Source organism: Sphaeramia orbicularis, chromosome 4 (assembly GCF_902148855.1).
Source record: "Sphaeramia orbicularis chromosome 4, fSphaOr1.1, whole genome shotgun sequence".
Lineage (NCBI taxonomy): Eukaryota > Metazoa > Chordata > Actinopteri > Kurtiformes > Apogonidae > Sphaeramia > Sphaeramia orbicularis.
Window position 1 is genome coordinate 35894143 of NC_043960.1, and position 26290 is coordinate 35920432.

Consider the following 26290-nt stretch of genomic DNA (forward strand, 5'->3'; position numbering starts at 1 on the left):
CCGCAGCCCAGACGTTTATCCCCGGAACCAGAGGCTCCACAGAAACTATATTATCTCTGTGTTGTACCTTTTTCCCTGTGAAAGTGTTTAATAAAAACACTAAACCTTACTGGTTACTTGTGGTCTTGCTTTTGGGTTCAGCCTTTGTACTTAGCCTTTCACAGAGTCAATCTTTAGCTACTTTTACACAGAGATCCTGGAAAAAGGTGAGATGGTGATCCTGCCTTTTTGCCACCGTTAACTGATTTCCACAGCCCAGCCAAAGGAGTAACAGAGGTGAGACAGGCTCTGCTTTTACACAGCAGACCTGCGTTCCGGAATCAAAGGGGTGGTGATGCAGCGCAGCGTATAGGGGGATGTATAACTTGCATGTCTGAAATACCCAGAGCTTCTTAGCTAACCTCTCCAGAGTCAGCCAGTCTTTCACCGTTCCACAAATGTTAGCGTGGATAGAGTCCTCCGCTTGAAATGACAACAGCTCATGGATCTTGGTGTCTCCCCAGTTCGACATCTTTCTGGTCGTGTTGATATGTTTGTTTACTCTACACAGGCAGCGCTCATTTTTAAATCCCCCCCCCCCCAGTGCGGGGGTCGCACACACAATACGTCATCAAAACGTTACACCTTGGTTGCAGAACGAGAGGTGTTCCTTTTACATAGCATTCTGGAATCATGATTCCACCTTTATCATGGCTCTGTTACTACCTCCAGAAGCGTTACAGAGGCGGTACCAAATTATCTTATTTCGTTTACAGACATCATTCAGGAATAAAGATGAAATATTCCCAGAACAAAAGTGCTGTGTTAAAGGGGCTTTTGCGAAAGATTTCCAAAAATTTGTAAAAAAAAAAATGCAAAAATTGAGAGAAGGGCATATGTAAAGAACATGTGTTTAAAAAGAATTGGGTGAATAGTGTCTGAGTAATCAGTTGGACACATTTTTCTAAATTGAAATTATAAGAAATTTGTAAAAAAATCCAAACATTCTAATTCAGTCATGACACTGAGCTCAGCATCTCTCCAAGTGGTAAAGAAGATGTGTGTCAAATTTGAAAGAATCGGGTGAACAGTGTCCAAGAAATAGGTTGGAAAAAAATCACAGATGGATGGATGGAATTCCTGGTGTATCTATAGAATAGATATAGATATATTTACTTTTTATACTGTATAAAAACAGAAAATATCAGGCTACAAAGAAGACCATTTAACCAGCACATTCCTTTTTTACTGGGCAGCTCAAACTGATTCCATACCTCACTTCAGCCGTCATTTTTTGATCATCCTGCCAAGCATATTTTCATGGATTGGTCCTTTTCAAACAACCTGTTCACTGGAGCCAAGAGTTCCTGCCTGCACTGATTCACCCAAAGCCCTGCTGGATAATGTCTTTGTGACTGGAAAGTACACATTTTACACAATCTTTTGTTTGCCTGTTCATGTTGCTCTTCAAATGTTATATTAGTTTAAATGAAATTACATTTAAATGAAAATGGAAATAGAAATTTTTGTCGCATTATCTGTGCATAATTGCAAATGTAGGAGTTTATATTTTGATTTCTAATGACATGAATGAAAGGTCTGATACATCCCGTCCACATCATGCATTTTACTTAATTTCCTGCTTTGTTGTTTTCTTCATAGTTGAAAAAAAAGAATGTCTTTTTTTTTTTTTTTTTTTTTAGAAGCCCTGTATGAGAATTACTGCTTTCTGCTGACTGGCCGTTTGTCTTTTACATTGGTCTCTGTGTTTTTTTGCTTTTTAATTATTTGGGCATTTTGAGGATGTATTACAGTTATAGTTGTGAGAGACAGATAAGGCAGGGGGGAGGGATAGAGACGGCATGCAGCTGGGCATAAAGCCCCCTGCTCTTTGAGGTGTTTTTATGATTCTGTGGTTTTTGTGTGTTTTTATTACAGAATTTTATGGTTTTTACTGTTTTTGATTGTGCAGCACTTTGATCAAGAGTTTTTGTTTTCCAATATCCTGTATAGTGAACTGGACTTATAAAACTGTCCGATGTGCTCTCACAGTGAATTGAACAGAAGTTGCTTGTGTGTCCATGTGCAGCTCTTAGTCCAATAAACTGACTTCAGTGCATATAAACCTGTGTGAGTGCATGAGTGCAGGCTGACCTTCATAAACATACTGAAACCGGTCTTCAGCAGGTCTGTGAGGCCTCCAGACATGTGCTCGATGTCAGGACATTCCAGTCTGTCAGGGTGGAAGACTTCCTCCAGGACTTGACGCAGGAAAGAATGATAGTTTGCCTGCAAAACACAACACAGAGTGGCACAATAGTTAGTTAAAGGGCTTGATACCTGTGTGTGAGTGAGGAGCTGCTGGTTGTTTGTGACGTGTAGTGTTAACGATGCCAGGGAGTGTTAAAAACAGCTCTGCTCACAGGCTGATAGAGTTATGAGTCATGTTGGGAAGAGGGGACTGTACTGTACTGTGAAGAATATCTGTACTACTGAAAGCATGACAAAAAATTATATAACTGCTGCACATAAGTGAAAACACCTAGTGGTAAAAGAAGTTCCTTTACTTCTGTGAAAGTAATAATATCACATCACAGAAGCTATGAATTCAACACCTTATTTAAGAGAAAGAATGTGATTATCCGAAACATGTACTTAACCCTTTCATGCACTAATTATGTGAAATTTAGTCAAGATATTTTTCTGCAGTGTTTTTATTCCTCTTTAGCCAACCCCCCCCCCCCCCCCCCCCCCCAAAAAAAAAAACCCCAATGTGATCGATTAAAAAAAAAAAAAAAAGGTTACAAAAATTTCCACTCAGCTGGACACCACATATTTAATTTTTGAAGCAAAGAAACATGTATTTAAATCTAATATCAGAAAGTGATATGAAAAACTATGCAATAAAAACATTTTTAATGTTGCTAATCTGATGTTTTCTCACATTTGAACATACTCTAATACTAGTTATTATTCACTGCATGGAGATAATATGCAAAAAAAAAAAAAAAAGTTAAAAAAATACCTGTCAGTTACAGTCTAACAACAATTAGCAATTGATTTACACTCAAACATGTCACTGCAGATCAGGTTTATCAAGAACAGCAAAGTTACAGTAATGGTTTGAATGTCGGTGTATTATGGGATGGTGCATAAGTGTCCACTGTGTTGCCTGATATGGAACTAAAACAACCAAAACCCTGAATATACAAGAGAAAAGCTGGAGAAGAACTGTCCACTGGAGTGAGCACTGTGCATGAAAGGGTTGAGAGAAATAAAACTAGTCATTGTGCAGTAAAATGATCCCTGTCAGTATTATTTGTGGTTTCAAAAATATTCAGTCTCACACATGAAATACATGGTTATCAATGGACATGAAAATGATGCAAAGGAACTACAGATAATATTTAACAAGATATAACAGAATGGAAGTAAAAAACTGCAGTAAATATAGAAATACTAGAAGTACCTTAAGTTTGTACTTGACTACAGCATTTGAGTAGATGGACTTGGCTATATTCCACCTCTGCAAACAGCACAGCACATTAAATCAAACATGTATGTGCTGATGAAAAACAGTCACACTTTTTCTTTCAGCATAGACTGTGATGCATCACATGATCTAGTCCTGCCTCCCTGAAACACTCACCAGTTATGAGCCTCTTAGCTCTCAGCACATTTCATTACTTGACTCATTCAAATGCAGATGTCCTTGGAAGAGAAACAATATTCTAAACAGGCAGAAAAAAAATGCTTAGCGCTATTAGGGAGTCCACATTTTCTGCTCAGTGACCCAGCACATAATGTACCATTTATAGACCTGAAAGCTCGCAAATCGAGAATTCAATAGATTTTTTTTTTTTTTTTCCATGGGAGTGAACTTTGCTGCCTCTGAGAACAATAAAAACCCAGATAAGACTTGGCAGAGCTTTATTTGAGTGCTTTGAATAGCAGAACTCCCAAAAATAGACAGGACAAAAATCTCCCAGTCCTTGAAAAGCAGATAACTGAAAACACACACATAGGCAAAGTAATTTCAAGGTTCTTCTCTTAATTTTACATGTGGCTCTGCTTAGTGGAACATCAAGGTTATAGGCACCAAAACATGAATGAAGGAAAGAAAGAAAAAACAAGGTTGATATTTCGATTTTTACATTTTGTCTAATACCATCTTTCACAAAGTTTGGACTAGACCTAACTTTGCAGGGACCAGTGGATATGTATTTACCTTTTTCCCCACCAAGCACCACATGTAGGTAGATTTTCTATCTTGCAAGTAAATCTGATATTTGCCACAGTGTAGATTAAAGGAAGTAAAAAAAACAATAGCAACAAATATAAGAAATAATGCTGAGAATCTCTATCAAATTAATAGTAAAATTTACAGATGCACTGTTTTGTCCTGCCACTATTCTGTGGAGTCTAACATATATAAGTACTTCATGGTGCATTCAGGGGCACCTCTCAATGTCTGAAATCTGTACTGAAATGACCATGAAGGTTGTTTAAAACATAAGAAGTTTTTTTGTCACTTTCCTTTGTTTAAATACTGATGCCTACATCTGCACCTTTACTAATTAGAGGCTAAAATCATAACAATTTCACATTTCTACATTGACAACCTGTAAATATTTATTTAAAAACTTATTATATTGTCAAAATTCCACAATATTTTTGAACAATAGGTTGCTAAGCACATGTGTGACCTTTTACATGTTGTTTTACTAAAGTATTTTTCAGTTATTAAGTACTAAAGTTAATCATAATATACTATACACCAATCAGCCATAACATTCTGACCACTGATAGGAGAAGTGGTAATAAGACTGATTATTTTGCTGGCTAATTGTCCACCTGGGAATAATAAAGTCTGATTATTATTCTGATCATTTCATTACAGTGGTTCCTTTCACTGGGTTGGATATAATACGCAGCAAATGAACATTTAGTCCTCAAAGGTGATGAGTTGAAAGCAACAAATGATCAACGTAATGAACTGAGTGACTTTGACCAGGTCCATATTGTAACGGTGATGAATGGGTCAGAACATCTTCACAACTGCAGGTGTTTGTTCCTGATCTGCAGTGGTTAGAACTGACCAAATATGGACTAATGAAGATCATCCCAGCCTCAGGACAGGTGATCATCTGTGGGAGGTGTTGGACAAATAAATCTAAACCATGGAGGTCCACCTCTCTACTTCCAGGACTTCAGGGATCTGCTGCTAAGGTCTTGGTCCAGATACCACAGCACACCTTCAGAGGTCTGGTGGAGTCTAGACCCTGGGTCAGAGCTGGTTTAGTGGAAAAAGGGGAACCTACACCTGGTAATAATGTTCTGCTCATACTGTTTGATAGATTGAGAGCCAGTTGTTCTTTAGATACTTTTGGTAGGTTCTAACCCACAGGTGTCAAACACGCAGCCCGGGGGCCAAAGGGTCCAGTCTGGCCCTTGAGATGAATTTGTGAAATGCAAAAATTACACTGAAGATACTAACAATCCTTTTAGTTCAGGTTCCACATTCAGAACAATTCAATCTCAAGTGCGCAGGACCAGTAAAATACTATCATAATAACATAGAAATAATGACAACTCCAAATGCTTCTCTTTGTAAATGTAAATATTTTCATGTATTTACACTACAACAAAGTATAATTTTGCAAATAATGTGAATAACCTGAAATGTCTTAAGAGACATAAGAACAATTTTAACAATATTCTGCCTGTTACTAAACGTTTTGTGTATTAGTAGATCCACTGTGATCTGTAAGTTATAATGAACATGTGTAAATGATAAACTGAGGCAAACTATTGTTATAATTACTTATTTTTTCAGTTTGTTCATGTTATTCACATCTTTTGAAAAGATAGTTTGTAGATGTAAACCTTTTCATATTGTAAATTTACTTTTTTTGCTCTAAAACATAGAGAAAAGTTTGGAGTTGACATTATTTATATATTATTCAGTTATTATTTTACTGGTCCGGCCCACTTCAGATCAAATTTAGCTGACTTTGGCCCCCGAACTAAAATGAGTTTGACACCCCTGTTCTAAGCACTTCACACTGGGAATGAACAACACAATCAGTGATTTTACCATCATAATTCTTCCCTTGAGAATGTTGCTCAGATCCATACGGAATGAGATAATCAATGCTAATACCACTTTCCTTGTCAGTGCTCATAATGTTACGGCTGATCGGTGTATTTACTGTACATTTTGGTGATTTCTAAATTTTTTTTAAACAGAAAGTTAATTTCAGACACTGGTTCTCATATTTCATTATCTTTATTCTTCTAAAGTTATTTTTGAGTCTCCACTTATAAAAGTCTGAGAACTTCTAACCATTCAAAGAATGCATCTACTAAACTGTTGAATCAGCTTCTAAACACACAACCTACACACAAACGATGTCACTGAAAGGTTAATGGATCCAGGTGTTTCTGTCCACAGGCCTCCTCTTCTGTAAATATGGAGCATCAACATGTATCACTGTAAACAGAAAAATGTCAACCTCCCATTAGTCACTGAGAAGCCAAATTAGGTCTGTGGGAAATCCTGCTGTCCACATTGTACAAAAAAACATACAGTTTGGTTACTGGTGTGACTTTTCTGCATGGGTCAATCTACAAAAATGGAGCTCGAAGTAAACACGTTAATGACTCAGCTGTCTAAATAACATGCGAGCTCACCCACAAACACACACACACTATTGATAAAACTAAATGCATAAACAACAAATCCTACTCAAAGTCATGCACGCTACATTTTCATTTGCAATCCACTCAAAGCTAAAAGCAGTCCTATTAACTCAACACCCACATGATCAAAACAATATTAAAATCAGTCATTTGATAATGCCAGCGCTCACTGACTCAACACACAAACCGGGATCAGTTTCCCCATGGGTTTGCTTTGACTAGTGGATGATGAACAAATTCCTGTTCCAAAACAACAACATGATAATATGAAACACACACACACACACACACACACACACACACACACACACACACACACACACACACACACACACACACACACACGTAGAAAAGAACAAAACAAAGGCAGACTCAAATTTTTCTGAGAATAACATTAAAATTCTGATGCAACTGTTCTGTGCATTTATTTCAATACTTAAAGCGAGATCAATTTTAATGTGCACGTGCAGGCTACTTTCTCTCTTCCTTTTTAGGTTAGTCCACCTAAGAGAATAAAAAACCAAACAATCAAAATCAGATCTCATGTGGTTTCTAGCCTTGAAGATTTTTGGTCTGATGCGTCAGGGAATATGGGGGGTATTTAATGTATTCTGTGGGTTTCCACAGTAAGTGGGACATTCTGTTTCTGTTGATTTTGTTAGAAAGTCTCTTTGTCTGTTTCTTTTTAATACTGTGATGGTTGTGGAAGGGATTTTAAATTTGTATTTCTTAAAGCATAAACCAAAAGAACCTGAACTGTGGTGACCAGTGAGTTAATATGTTATATGTTAACACTAGCTGGGCTCACACAATGGACTCTGCTGGAATAAGCATGAGTAGTGCAGTGGCTGGATTGGCATATTTGTCCTGCTTACTATGTGAGGACCAACAAATGTCAAGTTGCAACTACACACTGAAAATGCTGCCTTTTGACAGAAACACATCTTGTTATGTGCTGTTTTTTTTTGCAGGGATTTAGAATTTGTAATAACATGACACACTTCCTCACGTGCATGTATTCAACCAAAACATCTCTCCTACCACTATTTTGCAAATGTGTCATGTTAATGCCGCCTATGACGACTGTAATATGATGAATGACCCAGAGAGCGTTTACCCCTATAACACTGGCACAACAGGAACACAGTATGGAGATGGGTGAGGCTATGGACGACTGAAGGCTACAGAAATTTAACCTGTTGCAATTAAAGAAACAGTTAAAAATTTTGGAAAACAGGTGTATTCACTTTTTTGTGGTCAGTGACACAAGACACAAGGGTGACTGAAAGCAAGAACCTGAGACAGCCACCCTGGACCAGTCCTACTGTAACATATTAGTCCATTTGGTAAAATATTTATTCTGTCTAGGCTTCTATATAACTAACAGTATTTGGTTAATCAATTTTAACCTGCAGACATGTACAATATTTACAATATATATATGCAGGAAGGTACGATATTTTGTTAAGACAACTGTTAATGTACTTGTTATAATCCTACTGTTTGAAGTAGTGTTCCACCGCCTCTCTTTACCGTGGAGTTCATCACAAACATGGCTCAGGCAGCGTCAAGTTGCTATTCAGTAACTTGTTCATTCAAACAGCACAGATCATACTGCTGACAGCTTTATACTTTCTTGTTTTATAACATTTTAACATACACTATCAGTCAAAAGTTTGGACTCACCTGGTTTTTCTTTATTTTCAAGACTATTTACATTGTAGATTCTCACTGAAGGCATCAAAACTATGAATGAACACATATGGAATTATGTAGTTAAAAAAAGTGCCACATAACTCAAAGCATGTTTTATATTTTAGATTCTTCAAAACAGCCACATTTTGTTTTTCTTACTGCTTTGCACATTCTTGGCATCCTCTCAATGAGCTTCATTAGATAGTCACCTGAAATGTTTTCCAACAGTCTTGAAGAAGTTCCCTGTGATGCTGAGCACTTGTTGGCCATCTGTGGTCCATCTCATACCAATTAAATGAGAAGGTGAGTCCAGTCTTTTGACTGGTAGTGTACGTATTGATTAGTTTTTACATACATTCTCAGACCTGGGAGGCTGACCATTTTTTCTTCGCCTTAGTCACATCTTGGCAGCACAGTTTGCAGTGTATTCCACCCTTTCCATGTTATAACTGTGTCTCATCTGCACTGGTTTTGCAGTTGTAAAAATGACGACATCCTGTTTTGGATTTCACCCTTGCACTTGAGGTTGAACTGATCATATTTTGATGGAAAAAGTCGCTGCGACCTCATAAAACATGTTTTTCATCACAACTCAACAATTAATAAAATATCTTGATGAAATGTGTGTGATAGGATAAAATAACAAAACAAAATGAAATAAAAAATTATGTATATTCATTTGATTCTTGTGGTTGATGTCACATTGTGCAGACTTGTTACTTTTTTTCCTTCTTACTATTCTTCTATGCAGAATGATATTTTCTCATACAAGAAAAAAAGGCAATACTAAAAAGAGTATGCGATACTTCCTGGTGGCCTCTGTTGTCTTGCAGTAGAAATGCAAAACACAGTTGTGCCAAGTTGGAGCAAGTTGAGCTGATAATGCCAGTAAAAAAAATGGCATTAATATTTCTAAACAGATGCCCAATAGAAGTCTAAGGGAGTCAGGGCTTTTGTGAAACCAGTGTCTAACCACCGTTAGCAGTGTTACATTTTATGATACTTCCATATTGGCTTGGATTTTTTTCCCCCTTTTATATCAACTCAACAAGGCGATACAGATAGAACTACACAAAGCACATTGTACCAGACACAAAATTGCACAGAGCAGCTTAATTTTAGTTTTTAAGTAGTGTTTTACTCAACAGGTGAGAAAATGGATTTTTGCACTACAGGTAAACTGATGCTTTATGTTCGCATATTATGGTACATAATAGATAGAAATGTTATTATAGCATACAATGGTTTAACAACATGTATGGATTTTTTTTCTCCAGTAGGCTGATGTGTATGTGGTCAATGGAACACGTGTGTATGTCCATGTGCTACTATGTGTATTAATACTTAGAGAGTCTTGGATGAATCATGTTCTTGTTTCTGTGACTTCTATTTAATAATGTAATTCATCCCCTGTCTTCCAAATTTTATATCTCAAAGTAAAAGTGCTCTCCAAAAATCCTGCATTTGTTTTTGAGACAAGTAGAAAATTAACCCCGTCCTCTCCTTTGAGTTTTATAGACAGTTTTAGACACCTACCGCTACCAGGCTCTGATTATCAGATTTGATTGATTTTTTTTTTTCCAGGAAAGACTTGAGTTAATCACTGCTGGATGAGCACTAAGAAAATGTACAACTTACATGCAGCTTGAACATGTGACAACAGAGGCATGCAGTACTGTAGGTCTGATTGATTATGACTGGAATAAACAGAGCGTGGTGAGTAATACTCCAACAGAGAAAATGTAGGATGTTATTTGATATCGTCAATATAATCCTCCACTTAACTGAGGAGTGAACATGTGATAAGTACTGGAACATGGTGGTTCTGTACAGTGTAATAAATGAATGAATTTTTATTATTGTGTTCAGCATAAGAATATGCCCGGCCCTTACATGGACTTATAAGACACCAAAAATACAAACCAAAGACCAAATACCCGACAATAGGCACAACAGATAAAAACAAGACAATGTACTGACCTGTTTAAACAAACACATCTGCCGCTTTTTCCAGGCTTTACAAACAAATTATGCTAATTCATATACATTTGAACTAAACAACCATTTCCTTTTGTCATCATCAGTGCTCCAAAACGTATCAGGATTGCAGATAAACATGCCATCAAACAAAGAGGCTCTCAGTGTAAAGAAGCTCTCCTCCCTCGTCACCCATCGGTTTTTAACCCTAAACCAGTGGTTCCCAACCTTTTTTGGCTCGTGATCCCATTTTAACATCACAAATTTCTGTTGACCCCAGACATTCAAAACGGAGACATTTTTCTCTTGGAGATGTCTTAGCGGGATCAGGTGGGTGAAGAAATCTTTCCATTCTCTGTTCGGTCTGGTGTCGACTGTGTCCGGGCAGGTTGAAGCGTAGTAACGCATGTGGTTAAATGATGGGGTCAGTCAAGATATGCCCTCTCAGATGTTATATCCTGCATTTTATTTGAACTTGATTTTTATTTGGAAAAATGTGTGGTGTTTTAATTATAATGAAATATATACTGAATCATTAAAAAATATTTTTATTAGTAATTTATTTATTTCAGGTGACCCCACACGGGGTCCCAACCCCAAGGTTGAAAACCACTGCCCTAAATCCACTGGAAGATTCTGAAAATTGCTATAAAGTCAAAAAGAAACTAAGAATGCAGTGATTAATGGTTGAATGTCCATGGGTAGTTCAGGGACATCTGACTGATAGAAGAGCACAAAAGACCCACGCAGAACCATACGAGGCTGTAAGGAGTTTTTCTACTGATTTCACCACTTAAGAAAGGTCTGCCTAAAAATGTTTCTTACTATCATACAGTCGTTCCACACAGGAAACTGAAGAGTTCACCGACAAAAGAATGCTTCTGCAGCCTGTGTTGTGTCATTGTGATGTTTACTGATCGAGTGATGGCTGCTGTCACGTGCCTCTGGTGGATCTGAACAGAGTGATAAAATGGCTTTGGTTCGATTGAAAAATGAATGAGGTTTTATTGAATCTGACTCAAGGATAAGTGGGCTAAATTCGTCTGATTAGAGGCAGCAGATTTTTCTTTTACAGCTTTTCCAATGTCGAGTTGTACTAAATGTTCAACTCTACTTCATCATCAGGGTTAAAAGGCTTAATTGAAGGAATTGGCCGTTTTCATCTATAAAACACACACTTTTACATATTGGTCGATGCACAGGTGTATTATCCCCTGTACTGATATGTTTTATCATAATTTTGTACCTCCATTTAAAGCTCAAACAACTATATTAGTGTTGAGTACCATTTGAAGGAGCTATATTAGTCTCTTATTTGAGTAGAGTTACAATAATAAAGACGTGTTCTGGTCCAAGACAAAACCTCAAACCTATGTCCTACCAGGGGAACTTTGATCCTTAAGGCCAGCTGTAATGAGAAGAGAACACCCTGTCCAAACGGCGAGGACTTCAACGGTGTAAAAGACGCATGCTGAGAGTGCCTGATGGATTTCTGATGTCTCTGAACAACAGACAGCATCTGGCAAATATCACGCAGTTCCGCCTTATGAAATTATTCTCATAATTCAGCAGGAACAGGGACAGACAGTTCTGACCAAAGTGAAATGCAGCATGTCATTTTTCATAGGTACCTACAGTGACAGATAAACATGTCTACACTTCGAACATATTTGACGAAGGTGACATTGTGACTCACTATAGTGCACAGCTACAATAGCAGCTTTAGCACTTGAACCACTGTCTGAATGTAGAAGAAAATGCTTCTACAAAAAATGTTCACAGCTACATTATTCAGAGTACAAAACTGATTAAATGAAAAACATTAGTTATGACTTATCAAATGACAGTAGAGTTTTATGCACTGCAGTGAAATGAATGGATGAAAGATTTATGTGGAATTTGGAGAGAAATGTCAAATTAACATATTGAGATGACATACACAATAAAATAAACATGTTCTACTGTTATGTAACCATAGCTTTCACTTCACTATTTTTTGTCATGTAAATCGAGTATTTGCCAATCATAACATTGAATGAATCAACCAATAAATAACTCTGGATTTTCAGGCTCTAACCTTCATGCTGCTGGCCTATAATCCTAGTTAATCATAGTGAAGGACAGCAGCAGTGAAGCTGTTGACTGTTAGAAAGGGTGAGAGCCTTTCATGAAGGAAACCTTCAGCTAGACCTTCTGTGTTACATAAGCTTCAAGACTCAGACATTTAATGAAGAGGCTCTTGCAGTGAACTCAATCTGTGTGCTGTATGAATGTGTGACGCACACAGACGGAGGACAAAAGCAACGCAGGCTAAAGGTCGTCTGCTACATCTGAAAGTGTGTTGCTGCCTCAGATGCAAGAAACCATCAATAAGCGGCCTTCACAAGTTAACCAAATATTGTGCGTTTCTGATTCAAAGCATGGATCTTTTTTTGTGTCTGTGCATCTCTGACCTGGTGAACTCCGTCACTGGCGGTGTAGACAGAGCGCAGTTGCTTAAGGTGGTCTCTGGTGTGACTTAAACCTCGGAGGGTCTCAAACATGTCCTCCATAGCCGAATGAGCTCGCTCTGTGGTCAGCTCCTCTGGGTCTGTACAACCTGAAAACACACAAACATTTACATGTCACATGAGATCCAACAGGTTTTATCATGGAAAATTCTAAAATGAAAAGGAAGTTATGACATGACACATGAAAGTGACATAAGAGAGACAAAAGTTTTGAAACTGTGAAAAATTATATAAAAGGCATCACAAGAAAAACCTGAATACCAATTATGATCCTTTCAAAAAGGAAAGCTAAGACATGCAAGAAAATGTACTGTCTGTGGCTGCAGAGAAGGCTTGTAATATGCAACATGTTGCATTCTGGGGGTAATTTTCTCAGCTGGGTGTGCACTGAACCTATTATCCAGGTAAAGCAGGGGAGTGAGAGTACAAAAGGTCCTTTATTTGAGGATAAAATGCTGCTGTGTAATCAAAAGCCAGTCAGAGAGGAGGTGGAGGATGAAAGGCAGTAGCTGGGGCGGCTCTTTACAGCGCTGACGGTAAAGTAGGTCGACTGGCACCTGTACTTCCATTTCACTGCTGCTGGGGAATGTGACCTCCTTTGTTTAACATCAAGGTTGATTGTGTTATAAAAGATAAAGATGCAACAATGTGAGCTGCATCAGCAGAGCTGACTGAAGGACTGAAAGGCTGATGATGCTATCGTTAATGAGGCACAAACAGCACAATATGGTTTTTATTCAGGAATGCAGCCTGGATCTATTTCAAATGGAAGAGACCTACGTTCTCAGGGTTGGACTAATGTGTCACCGTGATACTCAGTAACACAGCGGTCAGTCCATGGAGAGCTGAATATCTAGACATTCATGATCCAGATTTCAACAGCATTGGGCTTTTGATTCCAGGTTTCAGAATAGGAAAACTCCAGTCTCAGCTCATAACTTTAATATCAAGTATCAGTCATCAGCCATTCTGAACATCCAAAATACATTATATTGTGAGTGGCTGTGGCTCAGTTGGTAGAGCGGGTCAACCACATACAGGAAGAGTGGTAGTTACCAAACCCCAAGTGACTGTTTCCTAGGGTGTGAATATGTGAGTGTTTGTGTGCGAGAATAGTGCACAGTAACACACTGTAAGGCACTTTGAGTACCGTAAAGGTAGAGGCAAGTCCATTTACCATTTGTGATAGTTGGACATAATGAAAAATACAATTTTACGACATCCAGTATTATCACTACAAACAATATAATTGCAGAGATCAAAATGGCATTACAGACACCTGGAGCAGTTTTTAATTGTTTATCTAATTACAATATAATATGTACAATATAAGGTATCTGAAATCCTTAGTAGGAGCATTTCTTTGTAAAAATTCTATTGCAGATGTTGATGAAGTCAGATCTGGATTGTTAAAGTGCCATGGACGATATTTTTAGCTGAAAGCCCAAAACACATGAATGACAAAAGCCATGTTATTTTATGTCTAATATAAACTAAAACAGATACACTTTCAAAGAAACACCTTTACTTACATTTTGTAGATATCTTGTATTACCATTTCTACTAGTAGGAATATTACTGTGGATATCTTGTCATTCTAACTAAAGAGAACACACAGCGGAAAATGCTGTTATGGATATTGTGGTTACATCAAATATTTTCTAGTTAAGCCTTGAAGAGCTGAAAGACTGCAGAGGAGATGACTGATCATTAAACTATGTTGCCTCATTGTCATTTTTCTGTTTCTACTGAAACTTACCAACTAAGTAAGTACCTACTTTGGGCCTTTATGCCCACTAATTGCATTGGGATTTGTGTAGTGTTTGCAGAACTGGGATTGCGATGTGCTCTGTTTTTTGCACCTATTCACAAAGATTTTACACCTTGTTTTTTTTTTTTTTTAGATTAGGCTGTACACCTCTCTGCTATTTGTTCTCATTTTGCATTCATCAGACTTTCTAATTTTTCAGGTAATCCTTGACATTACAGCACACTGATTGGTCCATAATGAAAACAACAGACCCCTCAGATTCTGTCTTTAATGAGCAGAGACACACACTGACCTCTCCACAATGAACCTGATGTTCATATTTCTCTATTTCTTGTTTATAATTCAGTGTAATGAAATGTCCAACAAAATGGGCGACAGCTGTTAAAGAAATGCAGTCAGGTCCGAAACCTGTTTGATACATATCTGACACCTGAGAGCATGTCATGTCACTGAATATTTCTGGGATTTTGTGGAAACATTTGTGCTGATGTTCCATTTGGTGTTGTAGCTGGATATATGTTACAGTATCTCCACACTCCAACAGAGACATCATGCATTTACGAGCAACTTCATTAACAGCAGATAAGTCAAGATCAGTTATTAATGTTGCAACTGTTACATACTGATATGATGGGATGATGAAGACATATGGGTATATAATACAGCAGTATGACCATCAGTGCTTTTTAAGTACTGAAAAACTAAGAAGTAACATGCATATGACCCAATCACACCAATATCTGACCGAAGATTTCATGCTTGAAATCATTAAACATTATGTTAATGTCATTCATGTCTTGAATGAAACTCAAAAATTTGGAGAAAGGGAGAGATAGAAAGGCAGTGAGTCAGTGTGAGCTTGCAGCCAGTTAATGTTAGCTTTTAGCAGGCAGTATTTGCAGAAGCCGAACAGTGTGCGGCAATTTACGCTGGTCTGTGGTGAATTCCATGGTTTTTGGAGTGAGGCTTATTTGCATACATGTATACAGAAAGGGGTACATTTTGCACCATATTATACTTCCTCAGTTACATCCAGGCATATGTCTTTTGCATGCTTGTGCTTGCAAATTTGCAATCTGTTTGGCAGCACAGTTTGACAACAGTTCCAGCCTTTGTGGATTCTTTCTGCATTAGGTGCAAAAATTTTGTCTGGTTTGCTTTGACTTTGTGCTAACAAAAGCCACATAATCTTTTTTTTTTTTTTCAGATCTGGCCTTTTGTGTGTAAAGAGAAGTTAAGTAACTTTTTTTTAAAAATAACTCAGCAGAAACTGGGCATATTAATGTTAAGACGGTTAAGTAATGACATTAAACGTTACATAACCTATAAAGCTAAAAAAGTAATATGCAGACTCATTTTCAGAAACACAGAATACTAAACCCCATGCTTTGACTAAAATAATGGCTAGGAGCCCCAACTTTTATGAGACTAATTAGGCTAGACTGCAAAAGTTATGCATCGCTTCTGCCACGACAGGGCTACCCTCGACTCCGGAAATTCAATTAAAACTCTTACTTCAGCATTATATAACAATGTATGAGCTCACACATTGTAGGGCCTACAGTGCTGCTCTGGAATGAAATCAAACACAGACACAGATAAATGCTACATGTGTGCCCAAGATAAAATCTAACACTGACAACACATGGTAAAAATTTCCCTTGGTGCACGGTAAAACATAACTGACTTGGACAATAGCTGCAACTTCACAGTGCACTGATGGATTATGACGGCCAGCCGTGTCACTCTTAACTTCTCCCTCAGGACAAAAAAGACAAGATATGGCTCTCCCAAGACTTAAAACTGACCTCTGTAAATAATTTACTTCATTTTATCTGGCACACTATGGTATATCTTTGTATATGTTTGGAATACATCAATGTCAGCACACTTAGATAACTGAACAGCTTGACTTTGTCAGACTTTAATCTCTGCCATTTGCCTCCTGTTGGGTCCTTTTCCTTCACATATAGACAATATCAAATTTAGCACCGCCAGTCTATGTTTTGAGTTACTCTCTTCAGGAATGTAAAGCGTCTGGCTCGCTGGTTTGCTGTCCTGTACTTTCCTGGCTGTGAGGTAAGTTCTGTACTTTTCTGGCTGTGAGGTGAGAAAAAACAGCAGGGCTATTTGATGGAGCTGAGCGTGAAGACTAAGTCACATGTGGGTCTTATCTTTTAGGACAAACACACCCGCAGAGGAGAAAGGCATCCTACAAAACAAAACTTCAACTGATGTTTGTCTTGCAGCATTTATAAGAACTTTATAAAACAAAACCTGGTAAATATGTGAATATGTAAAAAATGTATGATGCAGCCATCTGTTGAAACATATGTCTGCCCGTTGGAGGTGTTTGAGGGGCATGGTTTTGGAAGGAGGTGGATATAAAGGCTGGGTGGGAAGAGAGGTGTAAATCTGTTAGAGTGCTTGCGTGTCTGCTGTGAGAGGGTTGGTTGACTCGTTGCCAAAGCATACAGTGCAAGCCTGGAGCTTGGTTTTGGAGCAGTGGCAGGCAGTTGGATGCAGGCCCCTGAGGCAATCTGTGGTTTAGATTGTTGATCGTGGCAGATCCTGAGCGGGACCAGGTGCTGATCTAGGAACATCCAGGTTGGTTGCAAAACTGAACACCTGTGCCTGAATTTTCGTCACGCGACAGTGCCACGCCACCGAGCATGTCGACACCACATCGCATTTATACCACATACGCCGTGTGATGTCTCTCACGCAAATGTGTGAACTGAATTCCGGTTTATTTAAATAAAGTACATAATGAATACTTGAACGGCTGCTGGCATAATTTCTGCTCTTTATATGATTATACCTTTTGGAAAATTGAAGCTCACAGTGGGAAATGATGAGTGTGCACATTTGAAAGGCTCTGCCCATGCAGCTCAACATCAATAAAAACTCCTGCATTTATTTCCCGTCGCAACTTGATTCAGTCAACAACTTGACTCTAGAACTACAAAGCTCCGTTTAAGAATGACTCAGTGCGAGCTTCCTTGGTACAGTGCTCATTACATACAAAGCTAAGGCCCTGTTCAGACCTGGGTTTAATATGTCTTTATCAAGATGCGATCACACAAGTGGATAGCTTTGAGTACACACCTGACATTAGAACGCTTCTCCATGTGAGTGTCGACTTATCACTAGCTCTAATTTCCCTACATGCAAAAAAACAAGCTCATCTACACACAAGCCTTCATTTTAGGGCCTGGTTGTGGAACATTGAATCGACTGTTTAATTTATTGAATGATTCAAATGTTACTGTCATCTCTTATACATTAAATGGTGATACGACAGCTCTGACTGTGTTTTATTGGTTCATGTGCTTTTACATACACTTTAGCGATTAATGATTCTTGAACTGTTTAAAACTCCATCTACCCGTCCATTTATCCCTCTGGGGCAGCACCTACAGCAGAGAAGTCCAGACTTCCCCCTCCCAGGCCACCTCCTCTACTTGGTCACCAAGGCAATTCCAGTATGTCCTGGGTCTCCTCCCTATTGGACATGAAACACCTCAACAGGGAGGCGTCCTGATCAGATGCCTGAACCACCTCAGCTGGCATTTCTCGATGTAGAGGAGCAAAGGCTCTATTCTGAGACCCTCCCTTCACCGTATCTCTAAAGGTGAGTCCAGCCTGCGGAGGAAACTCAATTCCAGCTCCGAATATTCTATTGCCTCAAGGAGGACAAAAGTGGTAGAGTATTGCTTCAGATCACGATATAACTATAAATTGGATATGGAAAAGTCTCTTGGGGTTTCTGAATATGTCAGAACTGGCTGAATTGGCAGTCTGTCAGTGCGGCCCAGGGTGCATTCATGTTCTCACTGTTAAAAGAATGAGGCCTCTTGGTCTTTAATTCACCGTAAGTGCATTCACACTTGACACCTGTGCTCAGATCATGAAAAAATGAAATGAAAATGGTCGTTTCTGTTGTTATCCAAGTTCAGATCCAGCCTGGTCGTCTTCTGTTCTCTACCCTCTGCCTTTTCCTGACATAAAAAGGCAGAAAAACCAGAAACCAGAATCTTTAAGAGTGACTCAGTGCTGCAGTGCAAAGAGAGAGAACATAGTTTGGCAGCTCAGAGAGAATCAAGGCTGGATTGAGAGTTTTCTTAATGAAATGAAAGCCAGAGGTATGAACCCAAGAGGTGGAGAAAACAGAACAGTAAAGGAATGTATTTTTAATGGAACAAAGACAGCCAGAGGATAAAATAAACAAAAGAAGATTAAGCAAAAGACTTAATGCTTTCATTTTAAGACCTGTGACATTTGTAAGTGTACAGTCTTGAAGCAATAATCTCTCTAAAATGTAGTTTTACTGAGCAACTGAAGACCAATACCCTTAGGACACAATGACTGAAAATAATGCCAAGAAAAAAAACACATGGATGGGGGAAGGTTCATTGCCACTGTCACAATGTTCATCCTTCAAGAAATACAACCCCTGCAGAAGAAAACAGGGAACATTAAATTAGAAAAATACAGTTTGTTTCCTCAACAACCCTCAAAACACTGCAACAACTCACATCTCTGCCTGACTCCGCAATCAAAAATCACCACTCTGTGCTTATCAGAGGAATGTAGACAACAAGACTACTTATAAATAGTCCATCTTATTTTGAAACTCGATCAAAAAGTTTATTCTATTCTGAGGGAAGCATGAGGGAAGGTGATTTTGAGGAAGACAGAAAGACAGAAGAATCGACAGAGCGAGAGCAAAGGGCTGCTATTTTTACAAAGCGTGTGTGTTGGCTCAGGTAATCCGCTGTGGAATGCTGGGTCAGAAGATCTTTTTGCTACTGTATCACACGATGAAAGAAGACAGACGGAAGTGGTGGGCCCGCTGTATTAGCTGTTCATGATGCGAGCTGTTTCCATGGAGACCATGTGATCCCTAAGTCAGGAGGAAGTCTCTTCCATGTGGTGCTTTCATGAGAGTGCAAAGAAAGCACGGGAGTACTACGGAAATGTGCGTAATGAGTGAAAGGGCAGTACAACGCAGTTAGTATTAGCTCCCACTTCCTCTTCAAGAAGAAAAAAGCGAATGAAAAAGAAAAAAAAAAACTCTCTGCATCAGATGCTTTGTGGAGACTAGTTCCGATTTAACAGAATCATAGGAGACACCTGGACTACTTCCTTCTGACTAATAACATATACCAACATATGCAGACATATTAACAGTATTGGTGTGGCTCTATTTGTTTTTGACCATTAGCACTAGAAAATCCCAGTCATGAAGATGACACATGCTATAATAAACATGTTCATAATGAGTGTCTATTGAAATACACAGTTTTTTTCAATATCAAAAGCTCATGCACAGTTCTTGAAACTGTCTACAAAAATTTTACAATTCTTGCAAAAGCAGGAAACAATTGTTAAAAAACTCTCCAAACACCTCAAGGAGTTTTTCCAGACCTTTTTTGAATAAGTGCACAAAGTCATAACTACAAACAGAGTATGAATAAAAAATACTTTTGCTTTTCTGTGCAGACCTCACCAATTTCCAGTAAGGTTTTGTAATAAATGTAGTACCAAATCTGTAAAATACAGATCTATATTCTTAACACTGTCAATACAAATACCCCTCAAACAACAAAAGTACAATAGAGGATAAATTAAACCTAGTTAGTTCAGTAAGTGAACTTATTATCTCAAAGTATTGCCCCTTTTGTCTAAATGCAAAGGCAATTAGCAGAATAGTTTAAGAAAGTATTGAAAAATCTTCACAGTTTTTCCAGTAGTTAGTTATGAAATTGCAAAACCGGGTGTGAAGTGGAAAACTTGAAGAATATGGATGTAACTGTATTGCTAAAAGTAAGCATGGTTTCAGAGACAGAGCTTAAAGAATCCAAACAGAAGGCAGGTGGCAGTCCAACAAAAATACAACTATACAACCACACATTATCTGTAACCAGTCTGATGTTACACAACAAAATATAACACACTGAATATCCTACATGCTGATGATGTATAATATCAGCCCAAAGCAAGTGATAATGTGGATAATGTCTGTAGATGAAACTGCCACATTATTAAGCAAACAAAACTGATTTAGTAAAGATAACAAAAACATACTCCCAAATTGCCCGGAATATAAACTGATAATAATAAAAGAAAAAGTTAAGCTTGATCCCATGCTTCCTTTGCTGATAAAAGAGAGTCGGTTTGCTGCGTCAGCACTCAACAAGTTGGGTCATAGTCGTCTGAATTCCGGTTTTAATCCTTAATCCTCTTCAGAGTGGCCCGCTTGAGAGAAAACACAAGACCTGTTAATCTGAGCCGAATCGCAGGCTCTTTAGGAAATGCAGAACAGTGCCACTAAAACTGATCTACACACACATACACATACACACACATACACACAGACACACACACACACACACACCGGGGCTTCTAATTGTCACTTTAAAGTCCAACCTCGTTCAATGTTACGAGACCCCGCTGACAAGAGGACGATGTTGGCTTAAGTGTAAGTGTGAGTTTCATCAAAGACTGATGACAAGAGGGACACACTGCAATCACAACACACCAGCATCCCTCTCTTCGGTCCTTCAGGATCCTGTGGATGTGATTAATCATCTGCTGAAGAGGGTGTGGTGTCAGCCAGTCTGCCTGTAAAGAAAACATTTTCTAGTTGGAGACGGCCACCAGAGGCATGAAGGGTCTGCATGTACAACACAGTCTCTGAGGGCTTTCATGTCAGCTGGGTGCTTATGTTAGCCAAGGGGAATGAAGGGGAATAGGGGCTGCACAGCGTCTTGACAACAAACTCCTCAGATGTTGTGCTGTCTGTTAATAGGCGAACAGAGATCAAACAGCACGCCTGTCAGACTCACCCACCAAGGGGGGACACACCTTGTACCCGCCAAAGGGAGTTTCTTCACTGATGAGGATGGCGGTACATGTATGCCATGCTATATGTGGATCAAAGAGCTTTATGTAAGTGCTTGTCTTGATGATAAAAAAAAGACACAGATGAAGGTAAGGGCCGTGGCTAAAAATACTTACTAAATTAGAGAGCGGCAGTTGTTAATTTTCTCTCTGAATTACGGTGTTTGGAAAGCATTAGGTGGGAGGCACCCACATACTGAAGCATATGTCAACAGGACTATTATAATTTTTGCTCCATCACGATTATTTTGCCTGACCATGATCATTTTGCATAAACATCAGACCCTCGTGAAAACAACTGGATGAGAAGTGTCATATTTCCATAATTGTTTCCACCTTGTTTTTCAGTGTTTGAGCCTTGAGTGCAATGTTAAATGCACCTGAGAGGAAAATTGGTACTATTTTTTAAGAAAAAAAAATGGTAGTAGGTGTTTCACTGGGTCAAAGAACCCAAATTGTATAAAGGAATCAGGTGCTAGTCAAAGACAATGACAGAATATAAGAAAACAAAAAGGCTGTTACAAAACAAACAAAATCAATCATCAATTTTCAAAAAGTAACTAGTGCAAAAACACAACAGCTAGAAATAGGTCTGAGGAACTCCGATGCTAAAATAAAAGTCTTTGTATGAGTATATAGGGTGGGGAAGCAAAATTTACAATGAACATTTAGTTGTTTTTTCTCAGCAGGAACTACGTCAATTGTTTTGAAACCAAACATATATTGATGTCATAATCATACCTAAGACTATTATCCATACCTTTTCAGAAACTTTTGCCCATATGAGTAATCAGGAAAGCAAACGTTAAAGAGTGTGTGATTTACTGAATGCACTCGTCACACCAAAGGAGATTTCAAAAATAGTTGGAGTGTCCATAAAGACTGTTTATAATGGAAAGAAGAGAATGACTATGAGCAAAACTATTACAAGAAAGTCTGAAAGATATTATTAAAGAAGAATGGGAGAAGTTGTCACCCGAATATTTGAGGAACACTTGTGCAAGTTTCAGGAAGCGTGTGAAGGCAGTTATTGAGAAAGAAGGAGGACACATAGAATAAAAACATTTTCTATTATGTCAATTTTCTTGTGGCAAATAAATTCTCATGACTTTCAATAAACTAATTGGTCATACACTGTCTTTTAATCCCTGCCTCAAAATATTGTAAATTTTGCTTCCCCACCCTGTAATACAAAATAAATGCTCAGTTTTAAAACCTCAGTGCATCATGGGATACTAATTATGGTTGAACCAGTAACAAAGAACACTATTAGTGCTGTTTTTATTCATTTGTTCCATTGTTCAATGCCAAGGTGTATGTGTAACATTAAACTAGGCTTGTACTATACAAATGAATAAAATGACAATTAACATGAATCACTGATCAAAATTAAGCGTTTCACAATTAATCACCAACTGAAATGTACTACGCCTGACAAAGCACTATATGTAGACACACTCCAACATGTGCAAAGTGACACAAAAACAGGAGCAAGACAACAAACAAACAAACAAACAAACAAACAAACCTTTTTACCCTTTGGGATTTTCCAAATGAAATATTATTACTCATAAGTCATACGTTTTTCCCTTTGAAATTCTAAAGCCTTGACTCTCCCACACAAAGGCTGATTCATGACCACGGTATTAACAATAAAAACCACAAAAGAGACTTGTGTGTCCTTATGCTAACCTGGAGTTCCCTCTTTGATATTGTTCCTCATGATTTGTGTTTCCACTTCCCTGTCATCTACTATTAGATGGACTATCAGCCTGGCTGAATATCACTTTGATCCTCTATAATGACGGTGCTGTGTGTTTGTGAGTGTGTACTAGTGGGTGACTGTGTGTGAACAGTAGTGTGTTTAATAATTATGGTGGTTACAGTGTGAAAGCATGTTTTTTTTTTTTGAGGTAGATCAGTGAAATCTGGCAAAGTACAGGGAATGCCAATAACTCCAGACAAAGAAAAAATTACAACTCTGCACGCAATGCAACATGAGTCCCCTCCTGCATAGAGGGTAAAGAACAGAGGAGGGGGGGTGGGGGGTGGTAACAGTGTATATTGGGCTGGGATGTTAAACAAACCCCTCTTCCACATCGCTTCCACTGTTACAGTCTGGCTGACTGAGTAAAGAGTATGTTAGCTCTCCTGTCGTATAAATTTCCTCCCTAGTTATGTAACCACTTCCCAGTACAACACCAGGTACTTAGCCACACGTCTGCTGCTAAAGGATCTGCATTAAACTGACACAATACAGATATGCAGCTCATGCATACAAATGTTATACTTATACTATGGGTGAATTCATAAACAAATAGAGAGCGCTGAGGACTCTCACTGTGAGTGAAACCAGGGATCTGCAAAGACATTCTATGACTGAAGAGACACTTAAAGCCTTAACAGCACATGTCTCTAATTCTACACTAAAATTCCATTAATATGATGTATAACAGATAAGTATTTTGCAACGTGTGATATTGAAACATTTCACCCCTCAGTTCTTGGCATCCAGTGGTTTCCATTTATTTCTGTACATTATGCCCCATATCAGATTCTTTCAGTGTTGAGTTTAATGACGAACATCTAATTTATTTTTTCTGCAAAGTCATAGAATTCAGGATTTGGAAATCAAAGCAACTAAAACACATTTTTGCCATTTAAAGCGGTAAATGACTTCCTTCACAATCTTTTTTCAAATTTGTAAAACCCCAGTGGTAGCCTAATTATCACTAATCCATTAGTCTTTCCGTGCTTATGCACCTGAATCACTTCCCTTATGGTGAACAACTTCAAAGATGACTCCATCATAAACACAGTCCAATTGTTTACATAACAAAGCGAAACATCACTCGGGCCATTTTGGAAATTTTGTCGCAAAGTGCATTGTGGGAATGGGAATTCCATGCAGCAGCAATTTTGCTGTCTCTTCGTGAGTGCTGAGGCCAAATGTCACCTTTACCTCCATCCACCGACTATATTCATTCTTTAAAACAACTCTGGTGGACTGTCTTATATTATGTTGTAGCGATCTGGCTCATTTTCTTGCCGAATCTGTGAGAAACTGCTTTCGCTTCCCACAATGCACTTTCTGAAAAGGCCTGAGTGACATTTCGCTTTGTTATGTAAACAAGTAGACTGTGTTTATGATGGAGTCATCTTTGAAGTTATTCACCATGAGGGAAGTGATTCAAGTGCATAAGCATGGAAAGATGAATGGATTAGTGATAATTAGGATATCACTGGGGTTTTACAAATTCGAAAAAAAAAATGTGTGATGAAAGTCATACGCTGCATTAATAGGTAAAAAGTATGAAAACTGTGAAACCTGATAGCATGCTTTGATAATGCATCAATTCTCATCAAAATGTAGAGAAAAGAAAATAATAAATACATTTAATAAATGTAAATAATAAAAGACTAGTAGGTTACTTAAGTAAAGCTGTGGAAAGTATATGGACTCCTAGTATGTACTTAGGGTGTCTGAGTTCATACTGTGTCATAAGGTGCTTATCTGACCAGTCTTTAGTCTGCAGGATTTACATTTCTGTAGGACGCAGTTGACATGGCAACCCAATACCTTCACACAAGCTCAAAAGACCCTTTTTACCAGATGAGCACAGTGTAGCCTATAAAATCTCAGGGTTTCTGTGTACTTGTGAGTATTTCTATGTATCAGTGTAAGCTGCACCTGTGCTTATACGCACATAGACGTGGGCGAGAGAGTCTGCTTACTTTACATCAGCAGCAGTAATGATTTAGCACTTTGTGATCTAAGAGAACTTTCATTAACAGTGAAGATTTGGGAAGATTTTATTACATTTTAGTGGCCAAAGTTTTTTCTATTGAAACTGGCTGGCCATGAAAATGTTATGTAAGAAAAGAAAAATCAACTCTTTGTTCACCAACTCTTATATACTGAGGACTAAAAGTGACCTTGTGTACAATTGTCAAATACTGATTCTAGAAATAAAAAGAATTTACCCAACTTCGTCCTTCTTCTTTACTTTTCTCAAACCCTGGTATATAACATGGGTTATGTAAAGCAAAATTTATTTTATAGTTTAACATTACTCACTCATTTGTTGATACAAATAACCTGTAAAAACATTTGTACAGGTCAGTAACTGAACCTGGCTGAACCCGGAGAGTGTTTCTACACAATCATACCTGCCTGTGTGTGAAAGAATGTCATTAGCACTGTGTTGACTGAAGGTGTGCATGTGCAGGGCCAGGAGAGACAGAATGTTTTTTTTTAATTTGTGCAAAATATGCTGTGGTTGTGTGCACATGCATGACCGAGTGGTGTGCACAATCCAACAAGTGTGAATGTGTGTGTCTGTGTGCGCGTGTCCTAAATAGTACGAGACGGTTTTCATCACTCCTCAATTCAGGATCATTCCTGAGGCCCAGCGTCAGTGGCTGCAGACATCAGGCCATTCCACAGTAAAAGCACTCACAGTGTTTCCTTTTTCTAATCTCCCAGCAGGAGCCGGCAGCGCTGGAGCTGACAAAGACCTGGACTGTAGGACTGAGCTCTGAGATTAGACATCTCATTTAAACATGTTACCGTTCATAGTCTTAACAGGAGATAATGGAACTGTTCCTCTGCTACACAATGAGAGGTGGAAGACTTTTGACAAACTCAAGTTATGATGGGGCAAAAGTTGGGTTATTCTGCCCCCTAAAGGACAGAACTGGCAGTGTTACCAGTGACTAACATGTATACTGGTGGGCAGTAACAGCAGCC

The 26290-nt window shown here is 38.4% G+C and overlaps 1 protein-coding gene across 1 annotated transcript in view; it reads right to left on the reverse strand.

Moving 5' to 3' along the window:
• The window catches only part of scfd2 (sec1 family domain containing 2), a 122115-nt gene that overhangs the window by 16086 nt on the left and 79739 nt on the right, over positions 1-26290 (reverse strand). The window contains exons 6-7 of the mRNA XM_030131654.1: positions 12807-12952; positions 2134-2268 (exon numbers count right to left, since the gene is read on the reverse strand). Coding sequence (XP_029987514.1) covers positions 2134-2268; positions 12807-12952 — 281 coding nt within the window. The remainder of the gene's footprint in view (positions 1-2133; positions 2269-12806; positions 12953-26290) is intronic.